Genomic DNA, 19853 nt, shown 5'->3' with positions numbered 1-19853 from the left:
TTAGGAATTTTCAGTAATCGCTTAGGTACAATCAACAGCACATCAACCTACCCAAATTTATTGCAAACTCGCCGCTTTTACTGCGCCATAGAATTCGAATTGCGCCATAGAATGAATTTCGTGAAGCGTAACTCAATGTTCTGTTGACTGTACTAAAAATTCCTAAAATATAAACTTAAATTGTAATGACAAAACTCTTCTCTCTTGCATTCGAGTTAATGTATTACTTAATTAAAATTATGAAATAGGCGAAAGTGAGATTAAAATGAAAAATGTTTCGCTATATACTTTCTGTAAATGCTCCCTTCCAGAGTGCGTTTAATTTCGCAAAGTTTTCTTTTACGACCCTACGGAGCGTTATTTTGGATACTCGAATTATACAGACTTCATAATATTTTGTAACTTAATTACAAATATAAATGTATCATTTCGCTTTTTAGATAAATATTTCGTCGTAGCATATTTCGTAGCTACCTCGTAGATGCTGCTACGCCGGTGCTACGAGATATGCTACGCCAAATCGTATACTGCAGCAGTTTATTAGTCTCGACCGATATTTCTCTATGGTCTCGAGTTATCATATTATTATATATTTCAAGGACATCGTAGTAGTAGATATTGCCCAATATCCGCCTGTAACAACTTTTATAATTAATTCACATATTAATACTCGTAAAAAGAAACTGTCCTTCAAAAGTTTTAATTATAAGAACTTGTGTCCCCACTATCTAAGTGTGGTATCAGTTCCTTTTGCAGCTGTGGCACTTTAAAGCCTTTGCAATAAACTCTTACATTGTTGAAGATTCTGCTGACATCAACTCTTTGTGAATGCCACAACAGCAGTTGTTACAGGTGAACGAGGCGACTGTGCGATAAAAGCCTTAAAAGCTTATCTTTTAAGGCTTTTATCGCATTATTTCCTCGTACGAAATTCACTAGAGTGGGCCTATTATACTGCAATTATGCTGCCAGCTATATGTGTATAGCAGTCAAGCTGTATTTGAATATGGATCTCATCTATGTTGCATTTGGATTTGTTCCAAAACTCAATTACCCTATTCCCAAGGCTCATACCTGTCTGACGTATGGCATGGCTGAATAAATATGTATAATTTGTGTGAGAATAAAACCTCAACCCATATTCAGTAAATGTTTTACGTTGCTGTACAAAATAAAGTGAAATCAGAATAAAATTAGCTAAGTTTTGGAAACCTTTTTTTTTTATCTATCTCCGTCAAATGGTTAAGGGAGTTCCACTTATGCAGGTTTACATCGTTCCTTAATTTATTTTGTAGCATAGAATTTGTTAAGTAGTCACGTCCTGATGTGTTTTTCTTTATTTACAAATTATTTTTCTTTTAATACAAATCTTTATTATTATATCTTTACACGTAGGACCCTGCATAGTTTAGTTTATAATTATTAAAACGTTGTAATTTTTGCACAGCGCTATCTACTCTTTGACCAACTGCTGGGAATCCAAATGGAATGAGAATCGCGTAAATTCGGGATAAAGAGTAAACTATATTTCCTCAATACCAATTTTATATTTGCCCTGCCGTTTGAGTGTGCAGAAGTAATAAACATACTCACAAACTTTCGCCTTTATAATATTAGTGGGATTACAACATAAAAATCCCCAAGCAAGCCGAACGTAGCTAATGTGCAACATTTACACCCTCTTTAATTGATGACTGGCAATGCCTTGGGCTAATTTTGTGACATGACCCCTACTCTAGCTTTCTAGAGGAACTATCGTGTGTTTCCAAGGCCATCTCAACGTTTACTTTATAATTTTCTAGCACAAGTTTTAAATTATATGGTATTATAAATAACAAAGTCAGGAGTTTACAAAATTTTGTTATACTTCCATGGTATTATTCGTTTAGGAGTGAAAGAAATACGTAAAATGTGCCCGCTTCTTATTATATGTTGTAAAAGTCAATCAAGGGACATTGTTCACAGGCGATTGTCAACCTGTCACTGAAAATTATGAATTTCAATTTTAACAACTACTAGTAGGACGCGGGATTGGACAAGTTTGTGGGACGAGACACGCAGCGGGAAACAGAAAATTGAACTAAAGATGAGAAAAAATGCGAATTTGAGTAATATATTTACCAGTCTTACAGAGTACGTGATAAAAAAATTACTGAGATTTTACTATGAAATTCACGCGGGCGAAGCCGCGGGCAAAAGCTAGTCGTAAATAAAGCCGCGATTCTATCAAAAGAGAGAAGAGTAAAAGTAGTATCAGTAATTACGCAAATATGTATAAAGTCGAAAGTGTGTCTGTCTGTCACGCGTTCACGACTAAACCGCTGGGTCGATTTTGATAAAAATTTTCCGAGGTCAACGCTGGTTACAGATAGTTGTACAATTTATGAATATAAAAATTATTTGTTATCAACTGGTTCAAATAATTTATATATGCACGTACGTGTGTACTACAGACTTCCCTTAAAGAAGAAAGATGATTAGGCTCAAGCCAAGGTACAAAGCATGTATGGTACTAACAAAAAAAACGCACAAGCGTAAGCAGGGTTACTCGGGTTTTAAGGGATGAAACCTGATGTAACCGGATACACATTGAGTTATGCCTTGGAAATCCCCAGGTGTAGGCCAGATTTTCCTGGCAAGTTGTGAATTATTTATATGCTTTTGTTTGTAGGTATACCTTTTACCCCGATTCCGCTCTTATACAACAAATCATAAAATGTTTACTTCACTTCATTTTTTAATTTTATGGATTCATTGTTTAGCCAAACGATGGTTTTGCCAATTTTCCATTAAAAAGATACCTAAGTAGTCCCGCACCGAGGAATTAGTAGGTACTGTACCTACTAATTCCTAGTAGGTACAGACCATTTAACCTCAAAATGGTCTGTGGTACCTATCTACTAATTACATCCATCCTAAACTAAACAAGTAATTTTACATTGAAATTAAATTGACAATTACCTAATTTTTCTTCGTTGCTGTTTCTTTGTGGGTAAAGGCGATGTGGGTAACCCTTGCCAAGCAGTGGCACTATAAAAGATTTTAAAAATATTTAAAATTTATTTATTTGCAAGTATTTGACAACATTTCCAAAAACATACTATATACAAATGGTGGCTATATGGCATTCTCTACCAGTCAACCATAAGATCAAGCAGAGATAGCAATGTATAAAAATACTTATAAAATAAATACCTATATATAACACAAACACGAGCAAAGCTCTTAAAATTCTTTATTTCAATTTTTTTTTCTTTTTTGGTTGGACTAGAAGTAAAAAGACTTAACAATGCTGAAAATTAGTTACGTAATTACCACTTTTACAATCTCGTGCTCGGTGACCCAGACAAATTTACCGTTTATATTCTTATATAACAGACCCATAAAACCGGAACTGTAAGCGTTCAATAAATAATTGAAGGTGTTCATAGAGGTAAAGATCAATTCGATAAGTTTTTGAACTTTTCTAGATTCTTGGCGTTCATCATAATTAATTGTGCCGTTCATTTTATTAAGTCCTCTAATTGAAGAAGAAAGCAAATTATACAGGATATCTAAATATTTTTTCCTGTGGTCGATGAAAAATGTAATAAAAATAAATCGTTTAGCTACTGCTTTATTATTGGGATGTACTGTGAAGAATCTAACTATATACTGTAAGTTCCTCTATTATTTAACTACCAGTTACACGAATAAAATAAAATCATATATTTTAATGAAATCCAAAAAAGGTTTCTGTCACAAGCACGAAATATTGTTATTCCATAAAATGGCAGACGTCGAGTTAATTAAAAAATGTAAATACATTAACCGAATGGAAAAGGTTTATGTTCTGTGGACGGCCCAAAGCGTTAGCATAACAAGAGCTAATAAAAACCTGCCAAGAGCGAATAGGACACGCACACTGAATAGTCCCGTAAAATTTTATTTTTAATTATATAACTATATACATACTAGCTTTTGCCCACTTCTTCGTCTGCGTGAATATATCTGCGAAAGCAGAACAGACATGGTTTTCATACATACTTTTACCGACCATCATAGTAATTTAAAGTTTGGGTTTTGAAAAGAAAGTATCCTATGTTTGAACAGGAGTTTAGCCGTAAAAATGGAACAGGCAGACAGTCATTTTTTCGCATTTATGATATTAGTATAAATTTACGTGTTTCATATTTATTCCTTTACATGTGGTGTAATACATTACTTACAGCTAAAATTCATGATTCAGATTCTACTTAATTAGGCTTTGATTTTCCTGTGAAATCGCAAAATATGCGATATAAATGGTAATATCGTTTGATCGCCTTGACCGACTGCTTTGATTATTTCACAGCTAAATAAGGATATTCATAGACCTGAGTATTTGTCGTAAATAGCTTGATATATTTAAGCGCTAATAAACAAACGAAGTCTTAATAGACCGACGAAGTGAATGCATAACGGTTCCCTTTTCACCTTTTGAGCTACGGAACCCTAAAAAAAATATAATTATCATCAGTTCTTTTAATATTCTATCTTCAGAGAACAATGTTGTAACAATTTTAATTTTAGTTAAAAATCTCATTAATTTTCGTATTAATACGTTACATTTAGCCAATAATTTATTTACATTAAAACTTTGGTTTGATTGAACTCTTTTATTATGTTTGGTTTTATTATTCGTGATTCAGATTCTACTTAATGATATGAATGGTCAGCGGGTAGTATCTTTAATAAATATATAACATAAATAACATTGTTTTAATATGTATTATATAGACGAAGAATATAAATATGGAATGACATATAGATTTTTTCAAATTCTCAAGAAACCGTGTCGCGTAAACTTAAGATCGTCATTTTATTTCGAAAAATTAGGTTCATTATAGGATAGTGTAAACAGTTTCTCTTTCAAAGATCTGTAGATAGTTTACTCAAGATTCCCAGCCAGCATAATTTTAAATATCATCTTTGTTTTCCATGATACAATTTAAATCAAACAACTCGAATCTTAAAGCTAACTTAATTAACATAGTCAATAAAATTTATATCTAGCTCTTATTCTCTGACAGTATCAAATGTATGGATGGTAATACGATAAATATGCAAATATGCTGTATCGCAACTTGTTTTAATATTCACAAGGAGACTCCGTAATTTGGTAGCTAAAACCGCAAGGCTACGGCGGCGCTGTCTCCATGTGGTACGTTTGTATACAATATCTAATGTCTAAAGTAATAAATAGACCTTTCTCCTAAGATATAAGCCATTTCAATCGACTGGTAATGAAAAAGGTCCATCCGTTTTAGCGTGGTACCTACATTTTGAAAAGAAGGTATTGTGTTAGATATTTATTTTCTATATCTTAAAAGACTAAAAACTCGATATAAAATGAAATGTGAATATTGTTTCAGGGAGTAACCACGACATGGTGAGCCGACGGCGACGCGACCGGCCGTGGTGATCTCTCCACATGCCGACAACACTCTGCAGACAGCAGAAAGGTACCTTACTTAAACAAATTATTGACATTGTGAAGCCTATTATCAACATATAATAACTGTTTGCCACGACAACGCGACCACGATTTTTTTTCTCATAGACATCATCAGTGCTGAGTGAGTTGCCTACTAAGTACGTAAATATTATGCTAGCTACTCTTATCATGACAAACACGATATAAACATGATACTACGATTTTGAACTCGCTTTTCAATTTCGCCAACACGTTCTACTTTTAAAGTCTTAGAAAGAATAAAGGCACTCAATTCACCTGTACAAATAAAATGTGCTATTTATGATGTAGTACACGGGAAATATATTGACGGCAATTTGTACGAGGAGGGAACAATCGAAAAAGTTGATAAAAAGTTTAATCTAGCGGGACTCGCCTGAGAGATTCGGGCTCAAATCGAATCCATTTGTTCTTTACTTTATTCGCTTCTCAACTCATTTCCGTTTTTATGTAATACTAGCTGTTTAACCGCGGTTTCGCCCGCTTAAATTTTTATTTTCGCATTTATAATATTTATTTTTAATTGGGATTAAATTTTGTTTAATAATAATACCCTTTACGTCTATTTTACAATGAGACTGTGTATCTATTGTGACTCGATTCTGCACGATAGACGGGGTAATATTTTATTTTATCGTGAAAGAAACGAATTCTACATTGTAACGCACACAGAATATTATAATCTAGAACGCTGGAACGGTATATAAGTTTCAACGAAGCTCGCTTCATGTCTGAGCATACATGTATACATATAGTGAGACTTCTGTTTGATATCAAGTTTGATAAAAAAGCTTACACATTTTCAGAGCAGAAAAATATTTGCTAAAAGGCTCCAACTTAGCCTTACGGACTTCGCAAGTAAAGTGGCAGGGCATTTTATCCCGAAACAAATTAATGGCTATTCGTTAAATCCGAGCGCGATCTGTCACGTCACGGGCTTAGGCAGTTACTCACAGCGAGGTGAAATGTGCTGTGGTAGCCAGTGACTTTTGCAGAATTGCATAGCCCTGTCCTGAATACATAAAGTGTATGTTTAATTATTGGAACAAAAAATTGGCCGAACTCTTTAAACTTAAAGTTTAAGTCATTATTGATGAAGGACATCCAGGTCAGATCAGGACATTGATCCTTAAAAAAATGGGCGACCCAGTCAGTCCCCACCCAGCCAGTGATTAAACTGGGTTTACCTCCGAAAAAGGGTCCTAAAAAATGAAAGCCCTAAAACCAAAATACACGACGAAGGATGACGAGGAAAGCATACACCAATTGACAATTGACATTTAATACTGATAATGATGATGATGGCAACTACAGGAAGTCATAGATAGTTTTGTATATGTACTGTAGTTTTTTTTTATCTAGAAATAATATTACACATACATATTATTGATTAATTATTTCTTATTACTGACGTCAATAACTGTATTAATGTCATACTTATAAAAAATATAAAAACAATTAACAGGCATGATTGTAAATTGATAAGCAATTGCAAACATGTATTTAATGTAAGTTAAACATGAATGTATGACATGCAAACTCGGTCTGCGAGGCTCATTGACGTCATAACATAACTTTTCAAAGTGGGTCACGTATTCAATTCAGCCAGCATTGAAAAAAATCGTAATATCACGTTGAAAGTCGGCCTTGTGGCACGCTACTCAGTTTCTCAGTGAGCGATGACGCCTCCTCTTTACGAAGACTTTCATCGCTCGTAAAAGGATCAATAAATACATAACTTATCCCTTAACTATATTATAACCGGTGCCTTGAATTTCTGTAACTAAAAAAGTGATATTTTTTCGCTACTATAACTCACAACCATACATAGTACACACATACGGAAAATTTCCAGCGCTTCAAAATTTCGATGTACCAGTTAATTTTTGAGTATTGTAATTAAAAAACTCAAGAATCCATTCACCAATTTTTATTTGCTAGCCGTCTGGAAGTAAGAAGTTGTAATGGCGGCATTTTTTGAGAACAATGAATTTGGGGAGCACTGGGCATCTGTCTCAGAAACTTTTACGCAATTACTAAAAACATTGTGGATTCAGATTGTCTTAAAGGTTTACTATGTTCAACATGACATACTATATAGACAAGCTAGAAGCGTACGGAATTAGGGGTAATGTGTTTAATTTAATAAAATCATATTTATCTAATCGTAAACAGTTAACAGAAATTTCAAAATTCAATCCTAAAACAAAATCGGAACAACATTACTTATCAACTGAACGTTCTGTATTATATGGTGTTCCACAAGATAGTGTGCTTGGGCCCCTTCTTTTCATAATCTATATTAACGATCTTCCAAACACTATCAAACATAATATGACTTTATTTGCGGACGATAGCACGGTAACAATAAAATGTAATGATGTAAATATTTATCAATTAGATATTAATGCAACTTTAACATCCATAATTGAATGGCTTGATATTAATAATTTAAAGATAAATCTTGACAAAACCAATATAATGCCTTTTAGTCAAAGACCGATTGATACGGAAAATTATAAAATACAATATCAAGGTCATGTGTTGAAAGAAGTTGATTCAACAAAATTTCTAGGGCTAGGTAACTATAGATTCTAAATTAAACTGGAAACCCCATATAGATGGTCTTAGTAAAAGACTTAGTAGTTCGGCGTTTGTACTATTTAAACTCTCAAATGAATTAAACATAAAAGCGCTTCTTACTGCTTATCATGGTTTAGTGGAATCAATACTTAGATATGGAATAATTTTTTGGGGCAATTCGACGGATAAGGATATAGCTTTTAAAATGCAAATAACGCTGTATTCGCGCAATGTTTAGACTTCAAAGCACTGATAGTTGTCAGCCGTTTTTTAAAGAACACAAAATTCTTACACTTCCGTCACTTTACATACTTGAAGTAGCAACATTTGTGAAAACCAATGCTCATTTATTCCCTCGTCTAACTGATGTTGTATTGAGGAATCATCGAGATATCTATCGATTTTGCATGCACCCATTAAAAACTGCTTTACTCGGTAATAGCATAGTATGTATCGCACCGAAAATTTACAACAAAATTCCAAATCAATATAAAAGCTTAAATTTAAATCTATTTAAAATGCACCTCAAGTCTTTATTAACTGATAAATGTTATTAAACTTTAAATGATTTCTTTAATGATAGACTCGGATAGAATTTAGGGCTAGTATACATTATAATTCTTTTTTTTGTTTTGGATTTGTAGTGGATAGCATGCTCCTCTTTATTTATTTATATTTGCATACCTATATTCGGTAAAACGTGTAGGTCTAATTCATTTTGACATCAATTTGTCTATATGTTTTTGGCAAATAAATGTTTTCTTTCTTTCTTTTTTTCTTTAATAATATGTGGTAAGTTTCTCATTATATACTCTGTAGTCATTGTTGCGAAACAAACCACTCTCTCCTGCGCTCTAGTTGAATACCCCATTTTTTACGTGACTCAATAAACATGCTCATGTGTAGTTCAATTATATATACCTTTATTATATAGCGCCTCTCTCGAATTACTTACTGCATCTATACATACTCGTACATACATGTAATTATAAGAAACTCAAATATGCAGTACATTCGATTACAAGACATTGAATCTACAGTACTGCATGACTTATGTACCTACATTATACCTACTTCGATTACATCTCTATTTTTTTATATATCTGAGGTAGATATCACTTTTATTTGTATAATACTAGCTATATTTGACGACCTCGGTGGCGCAGTGGTAAAGTTCTTGCCACTGAACCGAGAGGTCCCGGGTTCGATCCCCGGTCGGGTCATGATGGAAAATGATATTTTTCTGATTGGGTCCCCGGGTCTTGGATGTTTATTTATATATGTATCTATTTATAAAATATAGTATCGTTGAGTTAGTATCCCATAACACAAGTCTCGAACTTACTTTGGGGCTAGCTCAATCTGTGTGATTTGTCCTAATATATTTATTTATTTATTTATACAAGTGCGAAAAATCTTGATTAAATTTGGTACGCTGTGGAATTAGCTCATTTGCGATAATGTGATCGTATCTACAACGTCAAAATTTTAATGGAAAATTATCTATTTACTAACGATAGAGACACTATTCATTTTCTAAACAGATCTCGTCGATGGCGATATGATTTAATTACGTATTTTCAAAAATACTACATTACCGTGTGTTTTTTGAAATACCGTCCCACGTAGTAGTCTGGTAGTAGGTATAAACTATTAACATATTCCAAAAAAAAGGGGACACCAAAGCGAAGCTAAAACCTACTTACATAAAATACCTATATGAGTAGAACCTTATTTAGTCTAAAATGAATAAGGTTATGATTAATTATTGTAATTCGTGACTGAAATGAAATGATATTCATGTTCTCGTTAGAAAAGTCGCTCACTGTACTTAATTATAGGCAGTTAGTTAGACTTTCAATAATTACTTTTTTTTTCGTTTTGTGGTATGGAAGGTTTTTTTTCTATTCTATTGTAATGATTAAATCTAAGGAAAACCAAGGCAGAGATTGGCGTTTTTGCTAGAGTTTGTGGAAAAGTCTTATCAAATCAAATCAATTTATTCAAAAATTTGACCTATCAAATATCAGATATTGACCATAAAATTTGACGTGAAAAAGTACCTGCTTTTTTACGTCAAAACTTATGTTATAAAGTAGTTTCTCAAAAGCTAGAAACTACTGATATTTCGGAAGAACCACTGCTGAGAAGAAATGCCGAAAGAAACTCATTTAAACAGTGTTGGTCCCTATCACGCTAGAAGGGCTTACCTTTATTTATTTTTAATATATATAAAAAATCAAAAGGTATACAAAACAGACTTTAAAAAGAAACATTATCTAGATTAAATTTTTGGCTAATTTAAATAAAACTATATCGTTTCTTTTCAGATGTCCTAATATGGGTTGGTCATGCGTGGTAGCACGCGCAGTGGCCTTTTCTCTCATGCTGAGCATGGTGTCCGCACTCACATCCGACATGTAAGTCTCAGAATACATTTCTGTAATCTAAGATGTAAGCATAACACACTGTTCCGTTAAATTATTAATCGGTTGCTATACCGCAATCTTTACAAAATGAAGAAATTCAAACGTAATAAGTATCTACGTAATTCAGTCGTGTGTGTAGTTATTTAATCTTATATAATAGACCAATTTCGAGATAAATTAAATCATTAAATAAAGATATATAAAGAATTGGAATTAGATTCCAATTTATACCACAATAAGATTCTAATTCTGTTCCGATTCGTTTATATAATTAGTAAGTCGAATAATAATTAGTTGTCTCTTTTAATTTTTAATCATGTTCCATGTATTAATTCCCATTTTACGAATATAGCACGGCAATACGGCACTTTTTTATGAATTTGCATGAGTTCAGCCAAGTATTTTTATATTAAACCCCTGTATAAATCAATAAACACTCTTTCTCTGCAAAAATACATTTGATAAGATTAAAAGCTAATAATGAGTCTCAATGGAATATAAATGGGATATATCAATATGAAAATGGACAGAATACTCTAGAAGACGGACGTTGACGTTTAAAAGCGTGGAAAAGCGAACGTGGCAGGCGGCGAGGCGGACGTAACGTGATGGCCGGGGCACGCGCAGCCAAGCATGAACGCTCCATTTATAGACCCCTGAACTAAAACTGTAGGTAAAGGTCTGCATTGTTAGCCCTTGGCCAATGTTCATGACTAGGCTCATATTTAGGTAAATAGGATTCGTATGTTTAATAAAATAAATATTTTTTTCTTGCAGCTATAGCTGATAATTTGGATTATGGTTTCTGCAATATATCAATCTAAAAATATTTCTATGGAAACTGCACTAATGGTTTCTGCATTATATCAATCTAAAAATATTTATTAAAAATATTTTTCTGTGACACCAAATATATTTGGAATTTATAGGTCTTCTGAAGTGAAACGGTTTGTAAGTTTGCGAAGAGAGAAATCTTAAAATGAAAATTATTCAACCAATTCCCAAGATTATTTAACGTCTTGAGTGACATATTATACAGGTAATCTCAAATTGGAGCATACATAATTTAAAAAATCGGAGCGAAGCCCCGTGTCGCTGTTAGTTGATTCTTCATCTGTATTCATTATTTCAATTATTTTGGATTCAAGTCCACAATCACTCGCTGGTAACTTAATCAACCCAATGTATCTACTTATTTGTGAAACTGTAACATTGTTATGGAAATTCGGAACGCTAACTCGAAAACAACTTTAACTTATCTAACTGTGTTTGTACAATGAACCGTGTGATAGTTTGTTCTATTCATGTGACGACTATTGATTCAGTCATATGGCACTGTTTAAATGAAGTTAGTTCGCTACCTTTGTTATCTTGGTTTTATCTCTGTTAGTATTACCTACTTGTATATTACTACACTGTATTTTAGAAACTATAATAAGCACAAAGAATAAATACAACTACGAAAGATAGTTGGGGAGAAATTTCTCAAAATCCATTACTAAGTATATTATATATTTTTATCTTGTTACTACCTTCGTGGCATACCTAGTTATCACAGTCACAGTTCTGAATATGTTGTGCTCGTTTCTGATACAACCTTAATGCTTAGACTAAGCTGTTGTATGTTGTTAGTTTGTCAACGTAATTATTCTGTATTTATACTTAAACAAACGACTTAGTTTATCAATAACTCAAGCACGGAAGAACAGAACTAATTTGCCTAAAACTATACACTGTTGTAACCTGGAATAGCACATTTGGTACTATTTGTTTATTTACAATATGAGTTTGTATTAGAGAGACTTTTGTTGTGGCAAGTGTTAATCTAAAATCAATACCAAGAATGCTATAGGTACTACGTCCTGCGTTCCCACGCGCTTAATTTACCATGATATGCGACGTTGATAAATTGTTCCTAATGTTTGGAGTTTTTGGCTAATCGTCTTCACGCCCCTTTCGTAATCTACACGATTTCGTTGCCCCCAAAAAGTGAAAAATTACTTGGAAGTGAACGTATGACAATGACATACGTCGTAATATAGAAATTTTCTTGATTACAGATTTGCCGCGGGAAAGTCGGACAAGGAGATACTGGACAATCTATTAAAAAATTCCCGCTATGATAAAAGACTGCTTCCACCCGTAGACGGTAAATATTACATTTTTCACACTCCTTCGATACCTGGCTAACTTTTTTTTGTTTGCTGACTACGAAATGCAATAGATACAAACTGCTGCATTGCGAGACTTGAAACATTGATGTGATATTGCAGATCCAGAATTCTGTTGTGGTCTAACCTCGCCCAACGACTCTTTGGCTCAAAATAAAGTCGGGTTTTCATCGCTGCGGCCTCGCTCGCACAACCGTGGTGCGTTGTGTTCATGTTTTTGAAAAGAGAAATCCTAATTTCCTGCATTATATTACTTAAAGTGTAGCGTCTTTTATGTTATACAATCAACTTTTTGCACGCAACTCCGAGTTCCCAGGTTGGTTCCTTTCACACGCAATTGTAGACATCCTACGCTTTAGCTCTTGCTGCTGTTGTATATGGTTATTTGTAGTAGTTTACGTATGTAATTTCAAACAAATTACCATGCACCCTGTTTCGATGTTATAGACAAATAGCTCTTAAGATACAAGATAATAAAACTACTTATATCATAAATAGATCAACTATATTATTGTTGTGCTATATCTTCTTATTTAAAAATGTTCTGTTTTATAAATACCAAAAATTATTGTTCGTTTACATTGATTAAAGAGTAATAAGAAAAAACTATCATGCGTTTATGTTAAGGTCACGCTTTATTACCGCCAATGATTTTCTCTTTTCACAAACATTAAACACAATTTGATTATATCTAACCTTCATTGATTAATTAAAACATTCTTTCATTTTTATTATGGAATTGGAACAGACAAAAAACTTCATTTTCAATAGAACGTCAATCGGTTTGCTATTAATTTCCGCCTTTTTCTGTTCTTTTTTATATTTGACAAAGATGAAATATTCATGTAATAAGTGGGTACCTAATGAAATCTTAGCACTTCTATTAGTAAAGAGCATGCCAAACCGTGTGACTGTACTGTGTATAATCATGACTTCTCTAACATACATGTGGTCGAATGTATCTGTATTGATTTTCAGGTGTCCTCACCGTAAATGTTAGCGTGCTACTTCTTAGTTTAGCATCTCCAGACGAATCTAGTCTTGTAAGTTCTACGTTTATATATTTCTTCTTGCATTTTATTTCCTCTAAATGTTTCTCTATTTATTATTTTTTGGTATTTACTTAGTCATTTTCTCCTCTATTTTGTGCCGCTATGATTTATGGCTATGATGAGCTGGTCGTCTTGTAGACAAAAATATGTTAGTCATATTCATAAGATGAAGTTTTAAATTTTAGTAACTCTTTAACACTGGTTATCTACTAACTAGTGTTAATAGTTTATACAGTATTATTGTATCTGTATTTTTTGCCAAGTATGTTGCAATTATTTTCATATTAATTTAACCTGATCTTAACGTCTTAAAATAACACATGTGATCGTCTGTTTCAGAAATACGAGGTGGAGTTTTTACTACAGCAGCAGTGGTACGACCCTCGGCTCAGATATTCCAATCAGTCTCACTACGACTTTCTAAACGCTATTCATCATCACGAAGACATTTGGCTGCCAGACACATATTTCATTATGCATGGAGACTTTAAGGTGGGAATTTAATCCATTTATTGTTAGTTGTTAGTGATTTTGGTAGAAGCAATAAAATTGAGTACTACTGATATTTATTAGCATTAATGTATCTATTCTATCTATTAACTTACCACAACTTTCCAACTGCTATCAAAATTTCAACATGCACTTTATTCTTTCAAAAGCACACATGATTCAACGTGAGTATGTTACAGGAAGAAGTAGGCATTAATGAAACTTTTCACTATAAAATGTATAACGCATCTTCTTTCTCAAATTTGTGAACCCGAAATCATCATTAGCCATATTAATTCTCTCTCACTGATCGGGATAAACGCAACAACAATATCTTTTTTAAATTGGATTTCGTTGTTATTTTCCAGGACCCGATAATCCCGATGCACTTCGCGCTGCGCATCTACCGCAATGGCACCATAAACTATCTGATGCGGCGGCATCTGATACTCTCCTGCCAGGGGAGACTCAACATCTTCCCTTTCGACGACCCATTGTGTTCATTTGCCTTAGAAAGTAGTGAGTAAACCATAGATATACATAGAACACGAAAATTTAAAATCAGGAGTCTATTCTGAATGCAGAAAAATAAACTATTATCTTACTAATAAATGTAACTTTTTAAATTAATTTGAATAGTATGATCATTCATGTTAAATAAATACAGACAATCATAAATATTTCTATCACAATAAGTAATAACTAACAAAGTTTTTATCAATTCCACAAAAAAATAATTTCAACCGCAAAAATAACTTAATTTCTACTTACTTATTTGTAATTTTTTTCTATCGTCGATTACAGTATCGTATGAGCAGTCAGCTATCAATTACGTGTGGAAAAATGACGAGGACACATTGAGGAAGTCGCCCTCGCTGACTACCCTCAATGCGTACCTTATCCAGAACCAAACCATCCCGTGCCCCATCAAGGCTAGCTGGAGAGGTAACCATCCACACACCTAAGTCATCACATCTCAACGCTTACATGACATGACTACATAACCTTTTTTAACCATACTTGTGTAGACTAGACTCCCAAATCCTTTTATGTTTTAATTCTTTTTAGCACAAATCCCTTTACCGCACAAGAGAAAATCAAACATGGTAATCTGAAATTCTGATTAACTCTTTTCAGCTTGGTCTTGATTTGTAATAAAGGTTATTTTTTACAACTTCATTTTATATCATTGACAATAACGTAGTAACTAGCTTCTAGTATGTGTAATGTGACTTTTTAACAATCATTAATAACAAATCGTGATTTTGTGTTAGAGCCTAGCTAGCGATTCGCATGTACATAGTGACATGGTGCCGTGGTTGTTTTGTTACCTGACACAAAAATAGCAGTAGTAACAGTTTTTGTCATTATAAACGTATATTTTAGAAGGAATTTTGAAAGTAGATTGTAAGATTTTGTTAACGTCTTTGCAAGCAGCTGATGGTATATCACTTTACGAAGACGATGAAGAGCTGACATGTAACCTTTGCCAGAGACGCTTTGAGGAGCAAGGTACTTAGTCCACCGGACGACCACCATTCAGTCCGGTGACGTCTTTGCCGTATATTTTCCGCTTATGTGTGAGTAAAGGCGTAATTGTGTTACAAAACTGATTGGTGTAAAATATATCGGATGAGGTATACATATCTATCACCGGACGAAAAACAATTATCACAATGCATTTATGTTTCCAACTCATCTGCCCATTGCATGCCTGTAAAGTGTACCTACTCGTATTCGTATGTTCCGCACGTGTTTGATACATAGTTTGCTCCTTGTCTTCAAAAAAACCATTTACGCTAGTATTTACATTTACCAGCATATGAACACAACACGCATTACTCATACATTCTGGATAGTAGTTACTTTATTAGAAATTTGTTATTTTATTGCAATTCAAAATGTATCGAATGACAAGGCCTCTGAATGGAGTTATTTGGAATTTTACATCCACGTTTTTACCTGACCTTCACCTCTTTAAGTTCGAACAAAAACTTTGAACAATACTGATGATTTTGATCAATACGCAAGTCCCCAATTGTACCTAACTATATTCGCTCCACAGGTAACTACAGCTGCCTTAAGGTCGACCTAATCTTTACTAGAGACCGAGCATTCTACTTTACCACAGTATTTATCCCCGGCATTATCCTGGTGACCTCCTCGTTCATCACATTCTGGCTGGAATGGAACGCAGTGCCAGCTCGTTCCATGATAGGTAAAACATGTGGCTGGCAATGGGAATGTTCTCGGTCTTGCATCTTAACTTTCTCTGACTGTAGTTGTGGCTGGAGCTGTTAATAAACACGCTGAATTTCCTTTCGCAGGTTCGGCTTGATCGTTGCATATACAATTTTCATTATACACTTTATAGAAGATACACACGCGAACTGTACATTTTTAATTTATTTCTAGATTTGCTTGATATTTTTAGGTAATTACAGCTGTCTCAAAGTGGATCTCATCTTCACGCGGGATAGATCTTTTTACTTCACCACAGTTTTCATTCCGGGCATCATTTTGGTGACATCTTCGTTTATTACTTTTTGGCTGGAATGGAATGCAGTGCCTGCTAGAGTAATGATAGGTTGGTGTTTTAGTTTCATTTTATTTGCTTTAGCAGCCATTTTTTTAAATTCTCTTTAGAATCTAAATACATTACATGAATAAGAAAATATTTTTCAAAAATTCTAATTTTATAATGTAAGTAAATTATAATTTAAATCGCTAAAAGTTATTTTGCATTTAATTATTACAAGCACGAATCATTAGAATACGTATATCAATTTAATTTAAATACATTATATCTACGCATGATTAGTTTATATTAGCGAATTATTCAATTTATGAAAAGCTTCTTATTCTTCTATAGCAGGTAAATTAAGGTAAGTTCCACAAATGAATAATACGAATATCTTACGGCCAGGTGTAACAACAATGTTGAACTTTTTCACGACGTCAAACGGCTTCCGTTCCACGCTGCCGGTGGTTTCAAATCTCACCGCCATGAACGTTTGGGACGGCGTGTGTATGTGTTTCATCTACGCCTCCTTGCTTGAGTTCGTCTGCGTCAACTACGTCGGCAGAAAGCGACCGCTACATAACGTCGTCTACCGACCTGGAGAAAACCCCGTCACACAGGTGACTATTACTTTTCTTTTAAATATTTTACTCTGTGTTACAAATTTAATACCGTGTAATATTCGATGTTGTTTTCCCTAGACATGTAGCTGTATTTGTGCACTACCTATTGTATAATGTAACATGATGAATGTTGTTTTCCTTGTCGATTTAGAAATTTAACTGTGGATACTTGTAACTTTTCCTATATAATATTTATCGATATGTTTGCAATTAAGAGTATGCAACCAAATGGTGTAATATTTCCTCATTTCGTATAAAAAATATATAATATAGTAAACGTATAATAAACGGTATATTATACATGTATTGATTATTGTAAAAACAGCACTAATTTACATAAGTACCAAATTTATATTCTACGTACATAGTCAATATTTACGAAGGATCCAAGTAAAAGTCAGAGCTTTTATTCAGACATTAGCTTTCAACGGCGGCTTCGCCCGGTTAAGTTTAATGGCTTTGTCCGCTCATAAATTCTATTGTCAATATCTCGGGTTCAAAGCCACGTATCGCGAAGAACTATAGATATAATAAATATTATAATGAAAATAGATATTAGATTCTCGAAAGCACTTTTTAACATCACATTTTAAGTTGAAAAATATCTATTAAGAATACAAACTATAATTTAGGAAAGAGTCGATTCATGAAACTCCTGAAATTATGCGAATAATATAATAAATTTAATATAATCAATATAATAAACTTATCCCTTATAAAGACAATTGAACAACAATAGGATCGCAGTCCGATCGGGCCGTGCTAGAACTGAGGGGTCAATATAGTTAATTAATTATTGTTGAAAATTCTTCTCTTTTTCATCTTAGGTCCTTCGTAAATCAACTGTTTATTTTTCTTACTCTTTGCAATGTTTTCCTTGCCATACTTAATAGCAAAATACATAGCATGGTTAACCTATTACATATGTCAGTTTAGCAAAATCTATTTATCTATATTTTAAAGCATGCTTCACAAAATTTACATATATGTACCTATATTGCATGATTGTATTTGGCTCATTAAATTTTTACCTGTTGGGAAGGCCAGCCGTCGTATCGAGAAATTCATTTGCAGAGAATTTTCGTTTATCAATTGATAAACGAAATTTCTTCATATTTCTTCGTAATTATTCTTAAGACTATTTTGTGTGGCCACTTCTTTTATTCTCGTTTTCTAAATTGTCATTAGCTCTATGTTGTTATTGCTTATCATCACAATATTTATAATAAACTTATATAGTTAAACAACTTCTTACATATATTTTTAACACAGAAAACATTGCAAAGTACTAAAATCCATTATTATATATGTGTATATTATGGCTGTATGATACTAGACATAGTTCTATGAATATGCCATAATTTACGCACGATGAAAAAAAAAAACAAAATTATTCAAAAAAAAATTCGTAAATAAAGAAACTTTTGGATGTAAAAGTAACAGTTGTATGATAATCTGGCCACAACAATATAGTCAATGTGATCACTGCACTGCCATCCGTCACGAGTGAACAAAGTGTGTGTGGTGTGTTTGCAGCGACTGCCCGCAGTCCTCAGCAGAATTGGCATTATACTGGCCAGCCCCCTGGTAAGAACCTTCGCCGCTGTCATTGGCACCATCCCCTCATTGAGCTGTTATATTTCTTTGTTCACCCCAAATCGATTCAAAAAATTTATTTCAACGCGAAATTTCCCATCTGCCAATCTCCGAGACTTAGGACTTACTTAATCCTATATCACTTATTTGTGAATCTTGTCAGTGTTTACCTGTGATCACAACCATGGATATATTTCTATCAAATCAACGGTTCTTATTTAGTTCTTAATTAGAAACTTCACTTCTGATAATTGTGATACTAACTTAATGAATTTATTTAAGACATATTAAGTAATTTTTATTAAATTAATATGAGAATTATTAGAAGCGCAGTTTCTATATATAATTATATAAATAAAGTATAAATAGTTATAATCTACCTATAAGAAATATAGCAGTGAAAATGAAAACGTATATGCAGCACCTTTTCATGAGAGCATGATTCCTATATACCTACCTCTTCAATAGGTAGAAAGTTTGTTTTCTTCCAACGTCCTAAATAGATTTAAGCCATTTGCTTCATAGACACTTATAGTTATTTGAAGCTTCCTCCCCCAAACCTACCAAGTTATTTTTAAAATGCATGAAGGACAAAAAACCGAGAAAATATCAACCTACTAACTTATTACAATGCACATTATTTAAGCCAATTTTAGTTTTTTTAGCAAATAAGTTATAATAATAACACAAATCACAAACAGATATAAGAGACATATAACAAGCAACGTTATTGCTTATAATTTTTTTAGGTATTATGGCGTATGGCGTTTCACAATACAAAAGCTAGACTAAACACGCATAGAAATTATAAAATATGCTTTCGAATATGAGCTTAACATACTTATATTGAACATAACTATTACAAAAGATAATCGTTTTAAAGCTTTGGCTTATT

General features: G+C 33.2%; 1 protein-coding gene across 24 annotated transcripts in view; it reads left to right on the top strand.

Annotated features, from left to right (window-relative positions):
- pHCl-1 (pH-sensitive chloride channel 1) overlaps nucleotides 1-19853 on the top strand; it is a 66619-nt gene that overhangs the window by 39866 nt on the left and 6900 nt on the right. For 5 of the 24 annotated variants that reach the window (XR_008404832.1, XM_053747687.2, XM_053747689.1 and 2 more), the window contains exons 2-14: nucleotides 5394-5483; nucleotides 10408-10497; nucleotides 12567-12655; nucleotides 12780-12875; nucleotides 13656-13720; nucleotides 14069-14221; nucleotides 14587-14737; nucleotides 15023-15163; nucleotides 15656-15730; nucleotides 16284-16436; nucleotides 16653-16805; nucleotides 17145-17359; nucleotides 18899-18949. Coding sequence is in view for 23 of the 24 variants with exons in the window: in XM_053747687.2 (XP_053603662.1) it covers nucleotides 10418-10497; nucleotides 12567-12655; nucleotides 12780-12875; nucleotides 13656-13720; nucleotides 14069-14221; nucleotides 14587-14737; nucleotides 15023-15163; nucleotides 15656-15730; nucleotides 16284-16436; nucleotides 16653-16805; nucleotides 17145-17359; nucleotides 18899-18949 (1422 nt within the window). In the remaining variant the exon portion in view is untranslated. The remainder of the gene's footprint in view (nucleotides 1-5393; nucleotides 5484-10407; nucleotides 10498-12566; nucleotides 12656-12779; nucleotides 12876-13655; nucleotides 13721-14068; nucleotides 14222-14586; nucleotides 14738-15022; nucleotides 15164-15655; nucleotides 15731-16283; nucleotides 16437-16652; nucleotides 16806-17144; nucleotides 17360-18898; nucleotides 18950-19853) is intronic. The other 19 variants (XM_053747704.2, XM_053747699.1, XM_053747707.1 and 16 more) reach the window with 12 other exon arrangements.

This window comes from Plodia interpunctella, chromosome 7, assembly GCF_027563975.2.
Source record: "Plodia interpunctella isolate USDA-ARS_2022_Savannah chromosome 7, ilPloInte3.2, whole genome shotgun sequence".
In the NCBI taxonomy this organism is placed as follows: domain Eukaryota; kingdom Metazoa; phylum Arthropoda; class Insecta; order Lepidoptera; family Pyralidae; genus Plodia; species Plodia interpunctella.
Note: the sequence above shows the minus strand (reverse complement) of the source record. Positions and strands in the feature narration are given on the sequence as shown.